The sequence below is a fragment of the Myripristis murdjan genome, chromosome 22 (genome assembly GCF_902150065.1).
Source record: "Myripristis murdjan chromosome 22, fMyrMur1.1, whole genome shotgun sequence".
Lineage (NCBI taxonomy): Eukaryota > Metazoa > Chordata > Actinopteri > Holocentriformes > Holocentridae > Myripristis > Myripristis murdjan.
This window is the reverse complement of record NC_044001.1, coordinates 24,038,502-24,060,212: the sequence shown is the minus strand read 5'-3', so window position 1 is coordinate 24,060,212 and position 21,711 is coordinate 24,038,502. Positions and strand designations below refer to the sequence as shown.

Genomic DNA, 21,711 nt, shown 5'->3' with positions numbered 1-21,711 from the left:
AAGACATCACACACACATGATGCACACATGATGCAAACATATACACGCCCATGCACGGTCACGCATACACACATCAGCTACACTCTCAAGCCATCTATGTTACAGTAGATAGTAGTTGCAGAGAATGACATCATTGAAACTGGATGCCCCACTCACACCAATTATCCATGACTTGCTCTGCTTCTCTCCATCTCTCTCTCTCTTGCTCTCTCTCTCTCTCTCTCTCTCTCTCTCTCTCACACACACACACACACACACTCACTCTCTGTCTGCCAGAGTGCTTCAACCTCACAAGCCAGGTGATTTTGCAGGCTCCTTGGAAAGGTCCGCTTGGCAAAGTTAAGTGCACTGTTATAGTGGAATATTACAGACAGTAACAACAAGAGAGGCGAAGACACAAATAAGGCTTAAAAAAGATTTTAGGAGGTTTTCCATCCTTTTCTCAAACAGTTAGAGTTGCTTTTATACCCACTGTGCTTAAATACTGTGGTAAGTATAATATGGCATGAGCTATTAAAGCAAAAATCAGACATAGTTACATTTCTCCTCAGACCCCAACAGCTTTATTGTTAATTTAGTATTGAATTGTCATTATCTACATTGTAAACAGCGAGACACCAGGGGGAGAGAGTGAAACCTAGGATTTATTTTCTAGTTCGGATATTTTCTTGTGAGTTCAATTATAATGAAAATAAATCATACCTAATTTTGCTGGTGAACCCCCTGGAACCTCTCTAGGACCCCTGGGAGTTTCTGAAACTGCTTTCAGGAGCCATTGCCAAAGAAACCCACGGTTTCTCTGCTGTGGATCCAAGAGGAAGTTGGGACTGAATCTTGCTAAATCATGAAGTCACTGCAAAATTTAATACACAGCCTAACTTGGCAGGAAAGGGGAAGTTCGTTTGTGTATAAGATAACAATGTCAATCGATATAACATTGTTTTTTATGCAACATGTACATTTAATAGCCAAAATCATTTGAGCAATTTTATAATAATGATATTCAAGTCATACTACACCATACCATATTATACAAGATGTCCGAGATTATGCCCAAACCAAACCCATGTTTTTCACCAACATACACAGGCAGTCAGATTTTTGCCATACCCAACTGCAACACATCATTTGATAGATAATAGATCATAGTTTTCTTATATCTTGATATCACAAGAGGAGTTAACAGACTAACATGGCTTTAAACTCCTCACAAGTATAGGGCCTTACATATTGAAATGTATTTTCTCACCAAGACAGACATAATAGACTAATGAATGGATTAACAGACTTTAATTGTAGTCTGGGGCCAACTGTGGTAAATCACACTTATAATACAAAGAAGTAAACTGGCTGTAAACTCAATTAACTACAAGCATTGGCATATACTATGACATTATGAAGTGATTTTTTTTCTCTCTTAATGAAAGGCACTAAACTACTAATGCAAAGCCCTGTGCACCTTTTAACACTTTGTAAAATGCCTGTCCTGACACCAGAGGAGGAAGTAAACCAAGGAGATTTAATAGCAGTAAACAGATAAGATATTGTGGCTTTAACTCTCAGCCCTCCTCCTCATGAGAAAAATATGACATCACTCCGCGGACGAGCCAATCAGGCCGCAGAACGCGCAGGCGAGAGGAGCACTCCGTGTGTGCTCGCGCAGATTGCGTGCATTTGCTTGTGTGTATGTGTGTGAGTGTGCGTGTGTGCGTGTCTGAATGCGAACAAGTTGCTATTCTTTTTTTTTTTTTTTTTTTTTTTTTCAGTTTTGGAAACATCTTTGTCTTAATGAATGAAGGTGTGGAAGTGAAGTCGGAGCCGCAGCACGTCAGGTTAGGACTCCCATCAGTCAGAGCCGCCTGAGAACACGACTTTTCTTCAGGACACGTCGACTCCAATGAACGCGACAATAACACGCTAACTGCCTGTAGTCTTCTTGAAAAACAGCCTGTATCAGATTTGATTAATTTTGCTATCATTTTTTAAAAACACTAGCCTACTTGGAGCTGAGTCAGCAGCTGCCCACAGACAGTGTTGTTTTTTTTTTTTTTTTTGTGTGTGTGTGTGTCTGGCAGTTTGCAGTCAAGTGAAAGTCTCGTGTGCCTTCTTTTTCCTCCTCAATGTGCAAAGACGTAACGTACATTTTAATGAATTTGTAGTAACTGTCACGTGAAGAGAAACGCTAACGACAACGTAATTGTAGGGGATAAGCCATAAGCAGTTCAGGAAAACATGCTGAAGACCTTGACAAAGAAGCTAAGACGACATTCACTCAATGAGATACATCCCTTCCAACTCAAGGTAAGTTTTACCAGGATAATATGGAGTTAATATTGGCATACTTGTTTATATCACGAAGTTGAATAACTTGAAGTCACGAGCCCTGGCTTGTCGGTAGACTTTTGATACGGCTCAAAAAATAGAAATTAGGCTTGTTTGCGTAAGGTGTGGGTTTACTTTTGTCTTGTGACTTGTTCAGTTGTAGGTCAGTTGACAATGAATGTTTTTAACAGCAGCATTTCTCTGCATGTCGATGAATGAATGGGATTGTACTGTATATTCATTTGTAGTCTCTCTCTCCCTCTCTCTCGTTCACTCACTGCTTACTCACTCATTGACATCACACACACACACACACACACACACACACACACACACGCACAAGGAGAGTACATACAGTCATGGGAGCAGCTGAAATGCTCAGTGGAAACTGTCAGCCCATCCATGTTCATGTTCAACAACAAGTATGTGTGCTTTGGACGTTTCTGCTGCCTCTCAAGTCCTCAAACCCATTCATTACCATGTTAGAAAGAATTTTACCCTCCCAAGCCAGATGCTTACAGGAAGAAACCTGCACATGCACAAACCCTACATAAACACATCAGCAAACATGTGGCGTGTCAACAAACTCTCTCTCCACTCCCACACACCCTCACACAAATTGTAACTCAGCTGTTCCTACTCTGAGAATGCGAGTCAGGAGGCTCTCTGGATGTGAGTCTGCCTCAGTGTATGTGTGTGTGTGGATGCCTATCTTGGTAGTGTTTCCACAGTAATCGCCCAGAGTGTTCATTTGTGTACACACACGTAAACACACATTTAGTAAGAGAGGAATAGCTTGTTGGAAAGTGCGCAATCATAGCTGTGGTTGTGAAAAGTCCAGGTTCTCCAGCTACAGAGGGAAATGATATAGCTTCCAGGTGGCTGCGGTTTGTGTGTGTGCTGGATTGGAGGGTTAAATGGAGTTTGTTTGATTATATTGGATGAGTAGGCTATCTAGCCTTTAAAAAAATCAAACGGTTCAGTAAAAACCTTCTCATTGTCAACCATAATTGTTCAGACAACTACAGTCTTTCCCCTCCTTGCAATTTTCCGTTGCAGAGTCCATGTAAATGCTTCCCAATTGTTACTGCCTGCTCAGTTTGCATAATGCCCCCTTTTTTTTGCTGAGTAGAAGGGTGAATTGTATCCCGCATGGGTCACTAACTCGCTCCATCCACAACACTATTGTGTGTCAACCAACTGTATAGTCGCATGGCAGCCATTTTGTGCCAAAGTGCTCCTGTTCAAAGGCCTGGCTGAGGATAGGCTACAGGGGAAAGTGTGCCATCCCCATTGTCTGCTTTTGTTTCTGGTTAGTGTCCTGCTCACTGTTGGGGGGGCAGTTTGCTAAAAGTGGTAAGTGTGATGAGAAAATGACACAATTAGTATCACCTGCGTCCAAATCTGACACCATGCAAGCCTATTACAGCTATGCCTCCTGGGCCGTACACATTGGCAATTTACTAAGAAATCCCTTTGGATGTCCCTCTGATCACTAAGTCAAGTGCAAAACAATGACCGTTTCTGGACGTCTCCATTGGCAGTGTTTATCTCTTGTGCACTGGAAAGCCCACAGGACTTTAAAAAATAATGCTTTTGCTCGTTAGTTCTCTTTATAAGTAAGAATTATGCCAGTTTTGGAGTTCAGAAACATAGCTTTGGATCGGAAAAGTGTGCAGTAGGTGATGATTACATGGAGCATCTTTGAATAACATAAAGTTGAATGAAACTGAAAATGCATCAACAGTGACATTCTTGTGGTCAGAGGACTCAAATCAGTCCAAGTGCCAACTCTAAAGAGATGTTCCTCAGTGTTTTGCTGTTATTAATTTCAACAAACCAAGGCTAGATGGCTTCATATTCTAAGCATCTGCCTTCAGTAAACAGTTGGCAGCCTATGGCCTGGGTATGAACCCTGATTCAATCTGCACTCCCATTGGCTCTATAATGGTCATTCATTATTTTTAATAACTAGCAATAAAGAAAAATATGGTTCTAAGATGGCGCCTCCATCTGAATATTTGTTTTAAATGAAAGATAATGATGAAAAATACTAGGATTTAACCCCTTAAAGTAGTCTCTTGGTATTTAGTGTTAAAGAACACTTTTTTGGTGGTGTCCAGCACAAGATTGAAATGCTTCCCTACATGAGTGGCTATGTCTGATGATACTTGAATATGGAGGGGTGAATGACCACTGTAGCAGCTGACAAGGGGCTTAGGCCTCTTTGGCCTGGTTACATTAGTGTTCTTGGGAGCTTACATTAAGCAATGCTACTTAAACTACAGTATGGAGAAGATCTGTTTGAGTGCAAGGGAAAATCAACCAACTCTGACCCTGCGTTGTGTGTTTGCATGAGAAGGAGAGTATGAGTGAGTGTGGAAGGGCAGAGGAAAGCTGATGTGTGTGTGTATGTATGTGTGTGTGAGAGTGTGTGAGAGAGAGAGAGAACTGGGCGTCATGTGTACGCGGTGACATTGCCATTGATCCAGCTTAGCAAGCCGCTCAGTGATGCAAGTGAGTGACGAGGATTTCATTCAACTGCTCTTGACACACAATCATACCACTCTGTCTGTCTTCTGTCTCTCTGCATGTGTGCATCATTTTACTTATCTGTCCTATCACTCTGAATGATATTAAATCGTCTGCAATTACCTTCTTTAAGACATTCCAGTAAAGCTGGGAAATTAATTACAACAGCCACAATTTTGACTTGCCAAATTGCAAGAGGGCTGCACAAAAGTGCTTTAGTTTCCTGAGCAAGGTGCTTCATGCAGAACTGAATCCCTGAATTTGCTTAGAGTTTGAATAACTGAAACATGTATTTAATATTCATTATTTTGAGGGGTGGATGAGCTGTATTCAATAAAATGAGATGAAATGCACCACAAACTTGTTTTGTGCCAGGAGGCTATGCATTAGACAAAGATAGCACATGACAGAACAAGACATTTATGAGCCTCTCCCCTGTTATTAGTGCACTATCATGGAAAAGTGTGTGGGGAGGCCATTTTGCTTTTTAACAGTCACTTTTCTGCTATTTTTATAGCAAAGCATAGCACATCTAATTTACCAGTCTTTGTTTTTTTTTTTCACTTGGTAGCCTAATTGTGATGCTGATGAGTAAGAAGTGTTTGCATGGTTGTGACTGTGGGTGGTCCCAGTTCATTTGCACACTATTTGGTATCTCCTCTGCTTGTAGTTCTTTGAATAAAGAACTGAAAATTTGTTGCTGGTGTATGTTCACCTTTCTTTGAATTACGCTTACAATTTTGTTGTATCTTGTTTGCAATGACAATAAAGGAATTCTATTCTACTTAGGACTTTTTTTTACAGAGTTGAGGTTTTGCTCATATGCTGTGTATTGGTGCAGTACACACACACACACACACACACACACACACATCCTCCAACACACATACACTCATTCATTTGCCTTTGATCACATGTTCATTGAAATTCACAAACACTGGTGCCTTGTGCCAGGTGAAATAGGGTCAGATGGAGGTGGAAAACCTTGTTCACCAGAATTTCTGTCTTGTTAATCAACTGAATAGGCTAACTTCCCCTTAATATACAGTTTATACATAGTGATCAAGCTTTTCAGCTGTAGTGAATACAACACTTGTGTGATTGTACACAAGTAGGGAGTGTTTGTCAAGTAGCGGTACTGTCGAGTGAAAAGTGCAGCATCCCTACTTCAGTATGGCCACAGATTTTCATGGTCAGCTGTTTACTTCTTATCAGGGCAACGGCACCAGAGCTGTACCACTCCTTGGCTGAAACTGACACTTTTGGAAAGGCCTTATCGATGCTTAGCTGCAGGGATTATCACATGAGGCAGCCTATCCAGGTTGGAGTGGTGCAATCCAGGCTTAACCAGAGCTTTATACTAGAGCTGAAAAAAGAATGAAGAGCTGGCATTGACAAGGAACCTAGCAAGCATAAACGATTCAAGTTTTATAATAAAGTCTCCAGCCAAAGCATTGTTACAACTGGCTGATGAATACATTTTTAGTACATGTTATTAAAAGAAGACAATTCATGTTTACTCAATGTTATTGCTAAATATGTCCTTGATACTAACAGACTGCAAGTAAATAAACTTTTGTCCATCAATGACAAATACTTGTCCTGCCAAGAATAATAGTGTCATCCTGTCAAACCAGATACACCCTGTCTGTGAGGAAGAGCTCAAAGTTTGTTGTAGTTAGCCTTGCTAAATGAAGTAACCAAATCAGCTGTGCTTCACTCCAAAACAAATGCAAAGTTCTCTCACCCACAAACTCACACTACACAGAATGGACAAGTGAATGTGCCGTTCACATGTGCAAACATGTTGCATGAAAGTGAGAAAGCACATTTGATGACACTTAAAAATCCTAATGTTTATTTTCTCTTTATTTTCTCTGTAAAAACAGAGCAAAGCTTATTCAAATACTAGCAGATGCACCCACACTTTTGTCTTACAAGCCCAGATGAGATTTGCATGGTCTAATTTTCCATGGTCTAATGACATGAACCTTATTTGCATGAGCTGTAATTGCTCAGATGTGCACTAGGCATTCAACGGGTGGGAAATACTACATTGCAGGAAAGTAAGTCAGTGAAAATTAACATTTGATGAGTCAGACACTGGAACTCTGGCTTGCTCAAGTTGTGTGTTTGTGGTTCAACACTGTGTGTGTGTGTGTGTGTGTGTGTATGTGTGTGTTTTAATATGTCATATGTCATTGGGACACAGGATTACAGACTATTGTGACAGAAGCTGGTTTGAGCTGTTACCGCCTATGCTACAAGGGAGCTACACATGCCCTACATTTCAGCTGTTGTTCCTCTAAAATATCAACAACAACCTCTGAGCCCATCCTTTGGGACAAGGAAAGTCCAAATAGCCTGGCTGTTGTTAGTTTATATGTGCCTGTAGTTGCACAGACAGTGAGTATTATGTCTGGGAACCATCTGACTTTCGAATCAAAAGGAGAATATGTGAAAGGACAGAAAGTCAAAGTGTTGTCTCTGAAGCTTTATATGCACGGTATATGTTAAAATATCTTAGAGAAGTGAGACAAATAACTCAAAGTAAATTAAAGACTAGTGGTAACCTTAAAACAATGTACAGTCAGGGCAGGAACTTTCTGAACCATCATTGTCAGTTCATTTTGAGTATTTTGCAGCAACACATCCACAGTAATCTTCTAGTGTGCAGTGCAGCTAAAAACCCTCACAGCCACTTGCCAGGACACATTGCCTTCCCACAACTATTCCTCAGTGTAATTTTCCTCTAGAGTTCATAAAGTGATGCTATTTAACTTGAAACACAGTGGTAGGTGTGCCAAGGTTTTTGTCTTCTACACTGGCTGAGGCCTGTTCATTGAGAATCCGTCCTACCACTCAAATAACATGGAAACGCTGTACTTAGGGCTTTCCTGAAAATCTCAGATAACAATGTCAACAGCCTGTTGATGTTGATGATGCACTCTTTAACTTCAGCCACATATGTGGGAGGTATGTGACTAAATATTGAATTTGGATGACTTAAACCTGCTTAGTTTTACATTTTTACATTTTGAAAGCAGCAATGAGGATTTATTTCACCTGTAAGTTTGCAATAAAATGGACTAATATCACAACTGTATGAACTGTAGAGACTATTAGTTAGCTACTGATCATGACTTGGAGGGCTTTAGAGATTGTGATCTTACATTTGGCACCAATTATAGATAAATAAATAAACCTTTTATTTAATCCCCAGTCATTGAGTTTGCCATCATTCACAATGACATTGAGTTAACAATAGCACAATAAAACAAGATTGCAAGATAAATAAAACAAAAAACAACACATAAATAAGCAAGTAAAGAATGAATAAATAAAAATGGGCTATAAAAAACAATTAAAATTGCACTACAACTGGAAATACAGTGATTCAGGATCATGGTTTTGAATTTCTCAGATACAGTTGTGTCAAGTTTATTTCAGGTGTTGGCGCAAAAGCTGACGTTCCCAGTTCAGAATAAACACAGAGAACCTGGACCATTAGCCAATCATTAGCGCATGTATGATAGGGACCAAGTTTCCAATCCAGTCCATGTCATTTAGGGTGGTAGTTTCCCAAGAAGTGCCTTATAGATACAAACAACAACAGTTGTTTATTGCATCTTTCAGACAGAGAAGTGCTTATTGCATCTTTTAGACAGAGAAGACCAGCCAGCCTTATCGTACAGGATACAATGATGAGTATGATAACCATAGCCTGTAATAATCGTTAACCTGTAACGTCTGAGTGGTAAAGAGTCCAGTGGCTAAAATGTGGAGGCAGATGCATGCCTTTAGATCGCCATAATCCAGAACTGATGTAAAAACTGCTTCATAACAACTGCTTCCATCACCCTTTCCTACTACACATTGGGAAGTTGTCTCTGTTTCTGTAAAATTAGCTTTTTCCACAGTTTGCCAACAAAGTTGTCTAAAGATATTTGAAAGTGAACTGGTCATCTAGCCAAATGCCAAGGTATTTATATGCTGTAACCCTCTCAATGTTATGAATGGGTTCATAGTGGATATATGCAAGTCTGTATGAATAGGCCTAATTTCTGTCTCTCAAGAACACCATGAATTTTGTTTTAGTTGCATTAAGAAGCAATCTGTGATTAATGAGTACATTTTGAAGGACATGAAAAGAGAGTTGCAAGTTCTCAGTGGCTAATTTTACATAATTAGTACAATATGGTATCATTGGCATATAAATGAACAAGATAACCATAAACAGAAGAGATGCTAGGCTGACTCTTACCTTGAGATTTTGTGTCCAGTGCTGTCCTGAACATTATGCTATATGGGCTGTTATTGGTTTCCATTTTCTCACCATCAGTTCCTTATTCGGCCTTGTGGTTCTTATATTCATCATGTACATGACAGCAGAGTTTATTCCCTTGTTAAAACAGTAGAAAGGTGAAACTTGCCTATTAGTGTATACTCTATGCACTCTTCTGATGTAGTAATAGAATACTAATTTTTTTTTTTTTTTTTTTTTTTTACTGTGGCTTAAAACAATTCTATATTCTGGTTGTGAGTGCCTCCATTATATGTAGCCTGTAGGATGCTGTGGAAATGTATTTTCATATTCAGTCAAATTGTGTCTGTGAGCTGTATTGGGGTAGGACAATGGTAAATGTTTTACAGCCAAATTGTGAGGTATTGTTGGCTGCTGATTTGTATTTCGTCCTGTAGGAAGGAAGTCTCCAGCAGCATAACATGTTGCTGGACATTATTTGAAACTATACAGAGGAATTCACACTTGATATGAATTGAATGCCGCCTGCCCTTGTCTTGCTTTGAGGCCCTGGCTCCTTCCTCCCCTTTCCTTCTTTTTGAAGTGTCTCACAAGGAAGAGGAGGCGTGTGCATATTAGAGAGTGGAAGGGAGGACACTGTGTATGTTTGAGTGTGTGTATGTATGTGTGTAAGCACACACACACACACACACACACACACAAGCACAGATGGCAGCTGCTCAGCGAGGCCTCAGAGTGGTAATTACTGAGTGTGAGGAGCATTACTTAACTCTTAGCGTTGCAGTCTGTTGGGTTTCTGTATTGTTGCTACTGCTGTAGAACAGGAATTGATTTTAAAGAGACAGTTTGGTTCAGGTTGTGGGAAAAGAAAGTAGCAGCACCTCTATTAGCCAGCATCTAGTTTTGTATTTACTGAGTTTTAGCATGCTGCATGTATAATCCAGCTGTGTAAGTATCATCCCACAATATTCTGAATAAAAATGGGAGAGGAAAATGCATTGTTCCCATTGGAAACCCATTAGAGAGGTTCTGTCTTTGTTACAGAGAAGTGGTTGTTTGTGGCCAGCTAGTCACATATTTACTTTGTGTGAGTTCAAAATTAGGATTTGGATCACTCTTCTCTGGCTTATGTACCAAGGCAGCAATTTAGGTTTTGCTTTTGGTTGTTTGGACTTTTATCTTTTTCTTAATTTTTTTGACATGTGCTGGATCTGGAAGTAATTGGGTCAGTTGTGTTAGTGCAAGTTATAGTAACACAGACTCCACTGCTTACTTTATTCAACACTCAGATAAAGTGCAAGTTAAAATGCCCTCCATGATTCACTTTATGCTCTGTATTTTAGAGATATTGTGGAAAGAGAAGCCCTCTCATTCTGGAGTGTTCTTTATCACAATGAGGGATGCCAACATGAATTTAATGGGTGTTGCCTCATGGCATATTTGACCTCTGACCTCAATTCTTTTCTAGATTTCTTACCATGGCAGTGGAGAGGGAGGGGAGAGCGATGATTCAGAGGGTGAGAACCAGGAGCTTGCTCAGATTGATAGAGGTATGTGCCTTCTGCCAACATAACAGTCTTTGTTGTACGATTTTCTCATTACTTATTATGCCTCTCACAATTGAATGATTTGCATTTGCACACTTGAAACAACTGTTGCTCTTGATTGGCCAATCACACATTTAAGTTGGCAACGAACAATCTAACTTTATTTTGCAACCTCCTCTCCAACTTCTTTGATGTTTCCTGTTCATGGCCTCCCTCAGAGAGACGGAGGAATTGTGCCCTCACTCCTTTGGCCACCAGCCAGCAGCACAACCAGGGTCCTCTCTCCCCGGCCCGTCTACGACGCCTCCGCCTCCTTCTAGATGCTAACCTGGATCGTCACTCCTCAGAGGAAGAGCTTGAGCGAATCAGCTGTGGTGACAACAGGAAATGGGCATCAGCACTTCCCCACCGCCATAGCGACCACCATAGCAGCGCCTCCAGCGATGAGGAGGTACGGGACCTCTGCGGCTGTGGGTCACCAGCTGCCTCTGCCAGGCCTCTGGTTGAGCCTGGGGCTTGCCTGGCGGCTTCCCCCAGCCCCGTGCTCTTCAGCTCCAGCCCACCACACAGCCTCAAGCCACCCCCCATGCGCTTTCAGCTCCAGGTGGTTCAGCCAGTGGCGCGTCCCATAATTTTGACCCACTTTGACCAGTCAGCGGCACCCTACCGAAAGTATCGACACAGCTACGGCGGGGAGCCAGGGAGGCCTAGTCTTGACTTAGAGAAAATGCAACAGGTTAGTAGTTAACTTGATTTTCTATTGAAGAGAGTGTTTGTATTTGTGTAGTCTGCTTTAGAGGGTTCAGATAATTATACTGCACTGCCTCAGATAGGTAGTATGGCAAGGTCTGTAAACTGTTTTCATTTTCATTCCATTAACTGTATACCACTTTGTCTCAAAAAATTCCCTGTTTTCAGAGGATTACCCCTTTAAGCATTAGTTGTGTTACATGTTGTTGGCAACAAATTATGTAAGTTTTAAATATGTGTACTACATTGAAAATGAAGAGATAAGAGAGCAAAGAGGAGCCTTACACTACCAGGCGAACAATGTTAACAATTACGTTGGTCTGAGGATTAGGTCCAAAAGTACAATAATGTCTCCACAGTCCACCCAGCTACCCTACACACACACACACACACGCACACACACACGCACGCACACACACACACACACACACACACAGACACAGACACACACACGCACGCACACGCATGCACAAGAGCACGCACGTGTACACACAAAGACACACGCAATCATCCCTTTCCATAGCCGGACGTTTGCCACCACGGTGGTCTGGCTGGAGAAGGATGAAGGAGAGGGAGGCACGGACGGCAGATGTCCGCCCTCGTTTCTTACAAAGGCTGGCAAGCGAGGGGAAACGATGGAGGGGCGGAGGCAGAAGGAGAGGATTAAATAAACAACAGAAAAACGACAGCCACTAATGAGTCATGGAGAAGCTGGTCCGCTGATCATTAAAATCCAATAGACTTGTTGGCCCACACCGTAGATGGGAAAAAAAAGTGTGTGTGTGTGTGTGTGTGTGTGTGTGTGTGTGTGTGTGTGTGTGGGTCTCTCAGTGTGTGCGGACAGAACCTGCAGGTTTCAGGGGTCCATATGTCCATTGGTTTTTTAGAGGGAAAGAACAGATGATGAGAGGCAGTGGGCAGAAATGAGAGGGGCAAAAGAAAAAAAGACTGAAAGAGAGGGTGTGTGTCTGTCCTCATGTCAGTGAGTTTGTTGCTGTATCATGTGTTTGTGTGTGTGTGTGTCTTGATGTGAGAGTGTATGCACACTCAGTCAAGTGGAATGGGAGGTGCTGCAGGGGAATACAATAGGGGGCCTACAGAGGTGGCTAGCAGACACTGCTCTACTCTGCCATTAACCCTTTAGCTGGACAGCTTCCAGTTACCAAGCCTGCCTCAACTTATGCACCGCCTCCATGTAATTTCTTTCACAGATGCTGTTCTGTAGTTCAAGCCAAAGTAGAAAGATGACTGTGTTGGCTGCATGAGAAACTCTGCAGCTTAAAAGAGCCAAAACCCGAGGATTAAATGTGATGTGAGTGTTAGTTGAAAGACTAATGCAAAACTGTGATCTAGGGGATTCCATTATAACATTATGCCATGAACCCCCAAATAGATGTATCACTCTGGACCACATATTCACATTTAGTAAGATTATTTCCTTTGGAACCCCAAGTGAGAAGATTTTTCTTTCTAGATATAACTTGACAAGTCATAATATAATTGTGTATTCTTTATGTGGCATGACAGCAACAGCTTGGAGAGTGAATCTGGTGATCAAAGTTGCCATCCTTAAGCATCTTCTCCTTGTGAAATAGCTGTGAAATTATTCCCCATTTTGTTTGGGAACCACCTAAAACCCAGTCAAGGTCCCATAATGGTCCCTAGACCCCTCGTTGGGAACCACTCATCTTGGACTATCCAAGGCCAGTGATTGGCAAGCATGCAACGCCACCATGCCCCTTGTGTGACTAGCATGAGCTGCATCCTGGGTGATAGATTTTTTTTTTTATCTCCTAATATTCTTAAGGAGAGGGTTAAAGGGTCAGCAGGGTGTTTTCTTGTAGTCTCTGCTAATCCATCATGCATGCTAATCCTTGCCCAATTGCTTAGATGTGGCACTGCCATTGTTTGTTGGCCTGATTATTGTGGATGGAGAACAGTTTCGGTGGCAGATGTCTATTTTGCAGATTGTTTGAGAAATATATCAGACTTGTGTGTGAAAAAGGTTCAATAAAATAGGAAAAGAAACACACTTGTTGCTTCAGCACTCAAATTTTAGCAGGATTCTTCAATAATATTTACACAAAATCGGGGTCGCTTGATTTTAATTTTTTTCACTTTACTTTTTATAAGTTGATTTTGGGGAATCAAATACAAAGTACAACTTCTCTTTCTAATGATATTCAAGAAACTTTGACCCAAATGGACTGTACGACCATTGTTATAAAGAGATAGGGTTTGGCGGGAGGTGAGCATGAGGGCAAGTGCACACCAATTCACCCACTCCACAACAGCAGGAGTCTTGTGTTTCCATTCTTCCCTGTGCTCCCTTCCCCCTCAGAAGCTACCTCCCCGACCCAAGACAATTCGATGATTGTGTGGTCCCTCCACCCCCACTGTTCATGAGAATGGTGGAGCTGCGTGGACATGGAGGGGAGTGGGAGACAGGATATTGCATAAGCCTCATTGACTGATTGTTTAGTTTAGTGAGACAGCTGGATTTGCTTCACTTCCTTGATCATCCTGATTCAGCGTTAATTGACTGACAACATTCGGTTCTTGTTGCTCCTAACGGCTCGCTTTCTTTATAGCATTCATATTTTAAAATAGTGGTCCAAGTGATAGTTGATGCTTTAGGTGATGCAGCGCAAGTTCTTTATTAATATGCTGAGTTACAACCAGCCCTCACTAGTGGGCTATGTACATTTTTTGTTAAACACTACAAAAACTTCCTGGTGATATTGCACAAGATGAGCAAGTCCAACAAGAATGCACCTTTTACAAAGTTACAAAGTTTCTCTGACATATAGAGAAGCTGCAGCAGTAATTTTATCTATATTCAGAAGAAGGAATTGTACGATCCTCTTTAGCTGACACTGTATATTCTTGTTCTCCACAGAAAATGCTGCTGAAAAAGAACTGCGGGGGGAAAACACGGACCATAAAGATACGGGTGAGTTTATTTTTATTCAAGTTTCACTTTCTCATAGTAATGCAGTAAAAGCTGATTGTAGTATTTCACCATGATGTGTGTGCACTATTTATGGTAGGTTAAAAAGCCAGTTGAAATGGCTCTAATGACGATCAGTTGTTTATTCAAGTGGTAATAATTTGAACACAAACACACACACAGTCCCTTTCCTTTTATGCAGAACCATAATAGGCAGTGCAGATCAGGGTGTCCATTACAGCAGTGATAAGGTTGCAAGGTTGCTCAGCCCCCGTGAACAGCCCAGTCTGTCTTGTCGCCAACACCTTGATGTGCCTCCAACTGCATGCTGGGACAGCATCTGGCAACAGCGTTTGTTCTCATGCCCTGCTACTGACAGAGCCATGCTTGAGACATCTCAAAACCTGATAGCCCTGTCAAATAGCACCAAACAAAACACTATGTTAATGCAGGGAAGTCTGAGACAAAGGAACAAGAAGCAGAATTTGGTCTTGTATGTTTTTTCGGTGGCTTGTAAATTTGTTCTCGTCATGAAACAGGCTCCACAATCAAGCTGTTTAGGTGTCTTACTGGCATACATTTTCTTGACTTACAGCACTGTTATGGGTCATTTATTATATGGTTCATTTTTTGGTGAAACTCAGGTCCAGCACTGCTAACTGTGGTGGACCTCCTAGATTTGGTTTGTACTAAGGAAGGGAAGCATGTTGGAGAACTAGAGTCGACTGGAACAAGCCTAGGCATCTTGGCAGAGCGCAGGCCACTCCAGAAGGATGCACAGTGTGGTGAGAAAAGTGACGTTATTACACGTTGAGTGGGATAGTGACAATCGAAGCTCATCAGACACTTGTTTATGTACACACGCACGCACACTGACACCGATGGCTGCATGTAGGTTCCTCTGATCCCCTACGTATGAGTGAGAGGTGCTCGATGCCTGAGCCATGCAAAAAAACAATAGAAAACTGAGGCTAATCTTTCAGAGCGGCTGAGGAAGAAAAGTGAGTTACAATGAGAGATGGAGCAGAGGAGGAGGAAGAGGAGGTGGAGTGTTGTGCGGTTCCCTTGTGGTGTATTTCCAGGGATGAAGTCATTTTCCATTTATAGCCCGGCCGGCTGCTATCTGTTTACCTCCACTGATACTCAGAGATATTGCTCATTATCTCCTCTTCTCACTGGTCTTGTTGGTAGTGTTGTTGTCCCTGTCAGTGACGTCTACTGGTGCTGGTTATGTTCCAGTGCAGACATTTTCTAGTAGCCAGTACACAGCAAGTCTTTTATTGATGAGCCATTTGGGGGGTCTGTGCTTCTTCACATAAGGGCTAAATGACATGATAAAAAATTATATTGCAATTAATTTTACAGATGTTGTGTAAGTATGCACAATATTGAAGGTTTTGCTGATATACGATATTCTGATATTTACCACCTCTTTTGGCTGATGCTGTTACTGATACCGATATATGGACATATTTTCTTCCACCTAATTTCAGAGAACATCAAATTTCTCCTGCAGTGGAATTAACATTTTAGCATGCCTTTCTCTTATGGTGAAGGCCCACATAAAATACAATGCTTTACAAAATGTACACATTCCACTGGGCAAAATAAGAAGACTACTTCAACTTAGGTTATGTAAAACATGCTATATTTATTTTTATATAACATTTTCTTTCAAACACAACTGTAAGATTCATCCCACTGAAACAGGCTTGGATGATGCTCTTCCTGAGAAAATCCTGACAACAGCCACAACCAGCACAGATTTGGCCTGTTGCACATATCGACACGTCATATCGGCAGAACTCAGTCATGCCGATATTATCGTGTATCCCTAATATTGTGATTTGTGATATGATTCACCATTTTAGTCAGGGCATCTCTGTAGCACCATAATACTTTATGTTTTGTCATGAATTTTACCTTTATCAAAAAAAATGCAGCTCCTGTGAGTTGGATATTGCACATGGCCATATTGCAATTTCAGTATTATTTTGATAAATTGTGCAGCTCTACTTCACGCTATTGACTGTTTCCACCCCAAATACCGTGATCCACCTGCTCTCTCTTTCTGTCTTATATCTTTTCTTTGTCACGTTCTCTCTCCCTCCTCTAACTCCCCTTTTCTGTCTCTCTTTTCCTTTTTATCTTTCAAGCCTGAGTTTCTTGGCTTGGGTCCAGGCGAGACACTGGATCTGGACAAGAGTAAATGAGGCCAGTCTTAGAGGAGGCTGGAATCAAGCATGGGAGTTATGGGGTTGAGGAGGTCGGTGGTGGCGGGTGTGTGTGTGTGTTAGGGGGTGGCTTGTGTGTGTGTGTGTGTGTGTGTGTGTGTGTGTGTGTGTGTGTGTGTGTGTGTGTGTGTATGTTTGTGTGTGTGTGTGAGCAATAGGAAAACATAGCCTTGGCTGCTGCTGCTGCTGAACGCCTCCACTCTAGGGGCTGGAGGTGAATAGGAGAGGGGGTGATGAGAGCTTCCCAGGCTGTTGCAGGCAAGAGTGATGGCATCTGGTTTCAACCACCGTAAAGAAGAGGCGGAGAGGGGAATGAAGATTGATATAGATGAAGGACAAGGATATGGAAAGATTGGAGGGGAAGGAGAATGAAGTGAGAAAACTTAGATGAAGTGAGAAATATCTTACTGATTGCTCAGTGACTCCTAGTAATACTTTTCTTATACTTACAGAAATGTGTTTTAAAATCCTAAAGCAGCTCTTACTGTTAGGACAGCGTTTTGCAATAAATTGCATGGGTTGCATGGGATGTTGAGAAAATTTTTGTACAAGCATTGTTGACAGATGTGTACAGGAGGGTGGTGCCAATTCCTCTGAAAGAAAAACACACTTTGAATGTGGAAACTTTGAATGTGCAAAAGGAAGGCCAGTTGGTGATCAACAAGACAAAACTAGAACAATCCCAGATTTCATTTGAAACAGTTTCTGATGAAGAATTTTTGCCAAACCCGTTGAGCTTCAGGTGAAGTAGGATAGAAACGCAGCTGCTCCTTTTGATGTTATTGTTGTTAAACAGTGTGTAACAACTGAAGGACTTAAACTTCGCTTGACCCCTTTAGGCCTTAAATGTCTGTCACACTGCAGGCGAACACTGGACAGCTCTATGGGGAGTGCTAATGCGAATGGGGATCCACCCTTAGGTATCACTCTCCTCTGGAGATGAATGACTTACAGCCACCATATGGAAAACATCTCAACAGTCTTACCAGGTTCATCTTGTCCTTGCAGTATAACTTGTTTTTTCACTACTTAAGAGGAGAACTTAAAAGAAACTTTTTTCATGTTTACACTGATGATGGTAAATGTGTGGGTGTGTGAAACACTTCTAAAAGGTATTGGGAATTGCTGCCATGTTACTGCGACTGGGTTGTCAGTGTTGAATCCCTCAAGATGTTGGCTGCAGTCATAGCAACACCTGTAGCCTCACATGCAGAGGAAATAGTGCCTTATTGTATATGCATTGATGTCACTAGGTACTTTTCCAGTACCAGTGTTTCATAACAGTGCTGCATCACACTGCTGCAGTGCAAGTCAGTTACAGTGACACTGTTTGCACCGAGATGGAGTTGTGGCTCGGGGATTTTCAAAGTGGAATCCAGGGAGTCCTTGAAGGTCTTCCAGGGGGTCCTCAGCAAAATGCAGAATAGTTTAATTTCATTGTAATTTAAATGTTTGTGAAAGTTATCTGAATGCACCCTGAGGCTTTCTTCATATGCCTTCCACAAATATGACATGACTTGCCTAACTGTGAAATGTACAGTTTTAATAATGAAAAATGTAGTTTCTTTGGCTTTTTATTTTTTGCAAATTTTTTGTCCCTTTTCTTGTTCTTTTTTGCTATGTTCTGGTAATTTTTTGCTGATATGCCAATCTCATTTTTTTCCCATGTTTTTGAAAGAAGTGAATGTGTTTAGGTTTGTTAGGACAAAAAAATATGTACCATTGCTTATTTTATCATTATGTACAATTATATGCAGACATGGACAATTTCATGATTAACATAATCCAAAATATTTTTTCATATCAGGGTCTTGAGTGCAAAATAACATCAAGTAGGCGCCCGGGGCTTAATCAGTCAACTTGGGGGTCCAGAAGATGAAAATGTTTGAAAACCTCTGTCGTAGCTGGTTGTAAAGAGGGGATTGATGATGGATGACGCTGAAAATAGCTGCTCCTTATATGTATATACAGACACACAATACACACTCTGCAGTCTGCCCTCAGACCCATGGGGTCAGTTCCTGATTATAGTGAGTCCATCTATCTCCAGGTCCCAGTCTCTCACAGCCCACCTTCCCACAAACTTGGCTCCCCCTCAGCGGGGTCCAGAGAAAGTGCTGCCTCACTGCCAAATCACACAAAGCCATTTCCTGTCGTTTCCTGTTGGGAGGAAAATGACCAGGGCTAATTTTAGACAGAGGGCTTGCAGAGCCACAAAGAGTGAGGTTCAGCCCAGAGGGAGCTGGCCCTGCGAGTGGAAAAGCATTTATGTCACCAAACCTGCACTGTGAATGAGAAGTCACTGTAAAAATTTTGTAATAAGATGCTGCCCCCACCCACTACCCCCACCCGAGTGTATGTTTTATGGCATGCTAGTTTGGGTTTCGCTCACTTTTCTCACACTCTTATGACCCAAGCACAAAGATATATTGTACTATTGAGAAGAAAAAAGAAAAACACTCTTGAACACTGAATGTTTAAGTGTCAGGGGGGTTGCTAACGTGGTTTACACATGCAGCTTGGAGACACTAAGGAGCCTTTGCCTTTTGATGCATCAGCCATTCCAGTCCTGTGCATTCAAAAGATGGATTAACCCACACGTTTTGACTTGTCTCACTCACCTTTAACTCTTCTCTCTATACCTGTCTCTCTCTTTCTGTCCTCAGAATTTGACTGGCACTCGTCCTCCGCCCAGGTACACCTACGATCCCTCCATCTTCGCCTTCCGGTCTCTCAGCACAGCACCCCCTTGCAGCCCCTTGACTCCGTCTGAGGATCCTCCCTGTTCATAAGAAAATTGCCAGATGCCGCTCTCTACCCTCCTCATTCCCAGACTGCTGCATAATGTGGCAGAGACCAAGGAGTGACTTTTATAAGACTGATTGCTAGGAAGACATTTGACAATGTTTGTCGAACTGTTGCACACTCAGGTAATCCCGCTCTCTAACGCTGTCACTTTGATCTTTGCTCTCCAAGTGGAATCACCAGGAACATTTTGAGAATGGCCTAAACCACAGTATCAGGCAACGCGGTTTAAGGATACTTCAGGTATTGCTAATGAATAGCTGTCTCTCAAAACATCCTGTGAGTGAAGCAGGAATGATCGAGAAACCAGTACGGACTGTGGACCAGAGATGGTACAAAGGGACAAAGTGAGCGTTTTGAAACAGACAACTTGAATTTAGTTTGGGGTTGAACAATTTCAAGGGAAATGCATGTAAGACAATCAAAAGGTTCCAAGGTTTCTTCCTTTGATGTGATTTCTGAACACCATGTTAGGTTCTCACCAACTTTGTATACTAAACATGGCGAGATGAATCACCTGACATCTTGTCGTTAAAATCAACATAGACAGTGGTCACATTTGTATGATGTAGATCTCGTCTGTCTGAAGAACTGCTTTGTTGGATGTGTTATTTGAATATGCAGGTCATGATGAGCTATAACAAAATGTATGACTGTAGTTAAATAGTCAACCTTTGACCTTTGATGATGTACCCTTATTAATGAATTGTGACTTTTAGTCCAGGTCAAAGTCAAGTACTTGTGTCCTCTTTCCCTGCATGAATTCCACTGTTTTGCAGAAAGAGACTTATGTATAAATAAGGAAACCTGAGAATAGTTTGCTGCACAACATTTGGCAAGTCTAATTGGTGCTTTGTTATGCATAGCCTACATGTAGTGTGCCATTTTTTCCAATATTGTACCTCATTACTTTCTAGGTAGAAGAGGGCCACTGGTATATGTAAAACAGCCCAGTGTTTTCTAAAAATCTCTTAATGCCTTGACATGACATTCCTGTTGTATTGAATGTAATTTGAGGTAATACTAAGCTCTTGAAATTCAACAGATAATGGGAGTACAGTACAGACGCCGAGAGAACAGGTTTGCTCAAATAACACCGTGACCCAGTGCATATGAATGTATCCCTTGTTGGATTGTGTTTAAACACAATGTCACCACTGTTAACTAAGATTCGCTAAAGTGAATGTAACATTGTGACATGTCTTTGTCCCTTGTTGCATAAAATGAACCAATAAATGCCCTGTGGCCTCTTGTTTAGGAGGTGATTTTCATTTGTATCTGTCTGCCATATATTTTTTGACATTTCATGTTGACTCTCCTTGCAGCTAAATCTTTATCTACATCTTGCTTGCTGGTCATGAAGTGCAGTACTTTAGATAAAGAAGATGAATCTTTAATACTAGTTGTCCTGTTGGTTATACACCAGGTACAGTAAATGGTAAAACAGTAAAAACAAGTAAAGGCAATAAATATCTGATCATATCTGCACTTCGACTCCAGAGATTACAGGCCTCTTACCAGCTATTGTTTGATGTGTTGGCTCAACCATCTACCATTATCAGATGCTTTCATGCCTTCCTTTATTTAATGTATTTAAATAGTAATCATTATTTTATTTAATGTGACCACTTTCAATATGTCAGTGTTCAAAAGTGACTTTTAAATGCTTGTGAAAGGCATCTGAAGTCAGCCTGGCTTTCATAATCATTTAAACACAGTATATTATTATATATTATATTATTATAAAGTTTTCTTACAGAATTGCAGCAAAATTACAGCAATATTTTCTTAGCTGTTTTGTTCCTGTAATGTTCCTGTAATTTCTGTTGGGGTTAGGGAAAATGCACCTTTTAAATAAGTACATCATGAAGTATTAGCGTTGTCTATGCTATGGTACACACCAGTCCGCTCAGCAGCAGGCCCCTTGAGCTTGTAAGATGCATGACTGGAACATCATCTGGGCGTGTGTGTGTGTGTGTGTTAAGAGTCTGCCTGGTGGGGTGACATGAGTGCAAGCAGAAAAGACTGGTTTGTTTCAATCCTTGATTAGTAGGTCACAGCACAGAACATCACACCAAAGATATACAGCCAAGCCCGCAAGCTTCTTTGTGCCAGATCATAGCCTTAGAAATGTGTGTGTGAGGCTGAAAGAGGAAAAAGAAGTTGTGACGTCAAACAGGGCTGGGGTGTGAAGAGCGCCTGGTAGAGAAAGCTGGACAGGACGGGGGAAAAGCAGCTATGAGAAAGAGATGGAGTGCAGAAAATGTGGGTCAATGAAAAGTGCAATGACTTACAGTGCACTCACAA

At 41.4% G+C, this 21,711-nt stretch overlaps 1 protein-coding gene across 1 annotated transcript; it reads left to right on the top strand.

Moving 5' to 3' along the window:
• Positions 1-1,678: 1,678 nt before the first annotated feature.
• LOC115380853 (uncharacterized) lies at positions 1,679-20,675 on the top strand. The gene is made up of 6 exons (XM_030082105.1): positions 1,679-1,832; positions 2,204-2,301; positions 10,587-10,668; positions 10,884-11,401; positions 14,315-14,368; positions 19,266-20,675. Exons 2-6 carry the CDS (start codon positions 2,233-2,235, stop codon positions 19,389-19,391), a joined length of 849 nt encoding a protein of 282 aa, XP_029937965.1. The 5' UTR covers positions 1,679-1,832; positions 2,204-2,232; the 3' UTR covers positions 19,392-20,675.
• Positions 20,676-21,711: the final 1,036 nt, after the last annotated feature.

Excerpts from the sequence above, each read along its gene's own strand:
- LOC115380853 (XM_030082105.1), top strand. The coding sequence starts at position 2,233 with ATGCTGAAGACCTTGACAAAGAAGCTAAGACGACATTCACTCAATGAG. Across the intron at positions 2,302-10,586 it reads TACATCCCTTCCAACTCAAG|ATTTCTTACCATGGCAGTGG; the intron begins GTAAGTTTTACC and ends ATTCTTTTCTAG. Across the intron at positions 11,402-14,314 it reads ACTTAGAGAAAATGCAACAG|AAAATGCTGCTGAAAAAGAA; the intron begins GTTAGTAGTTAA and ends TGTTCTCCACAG.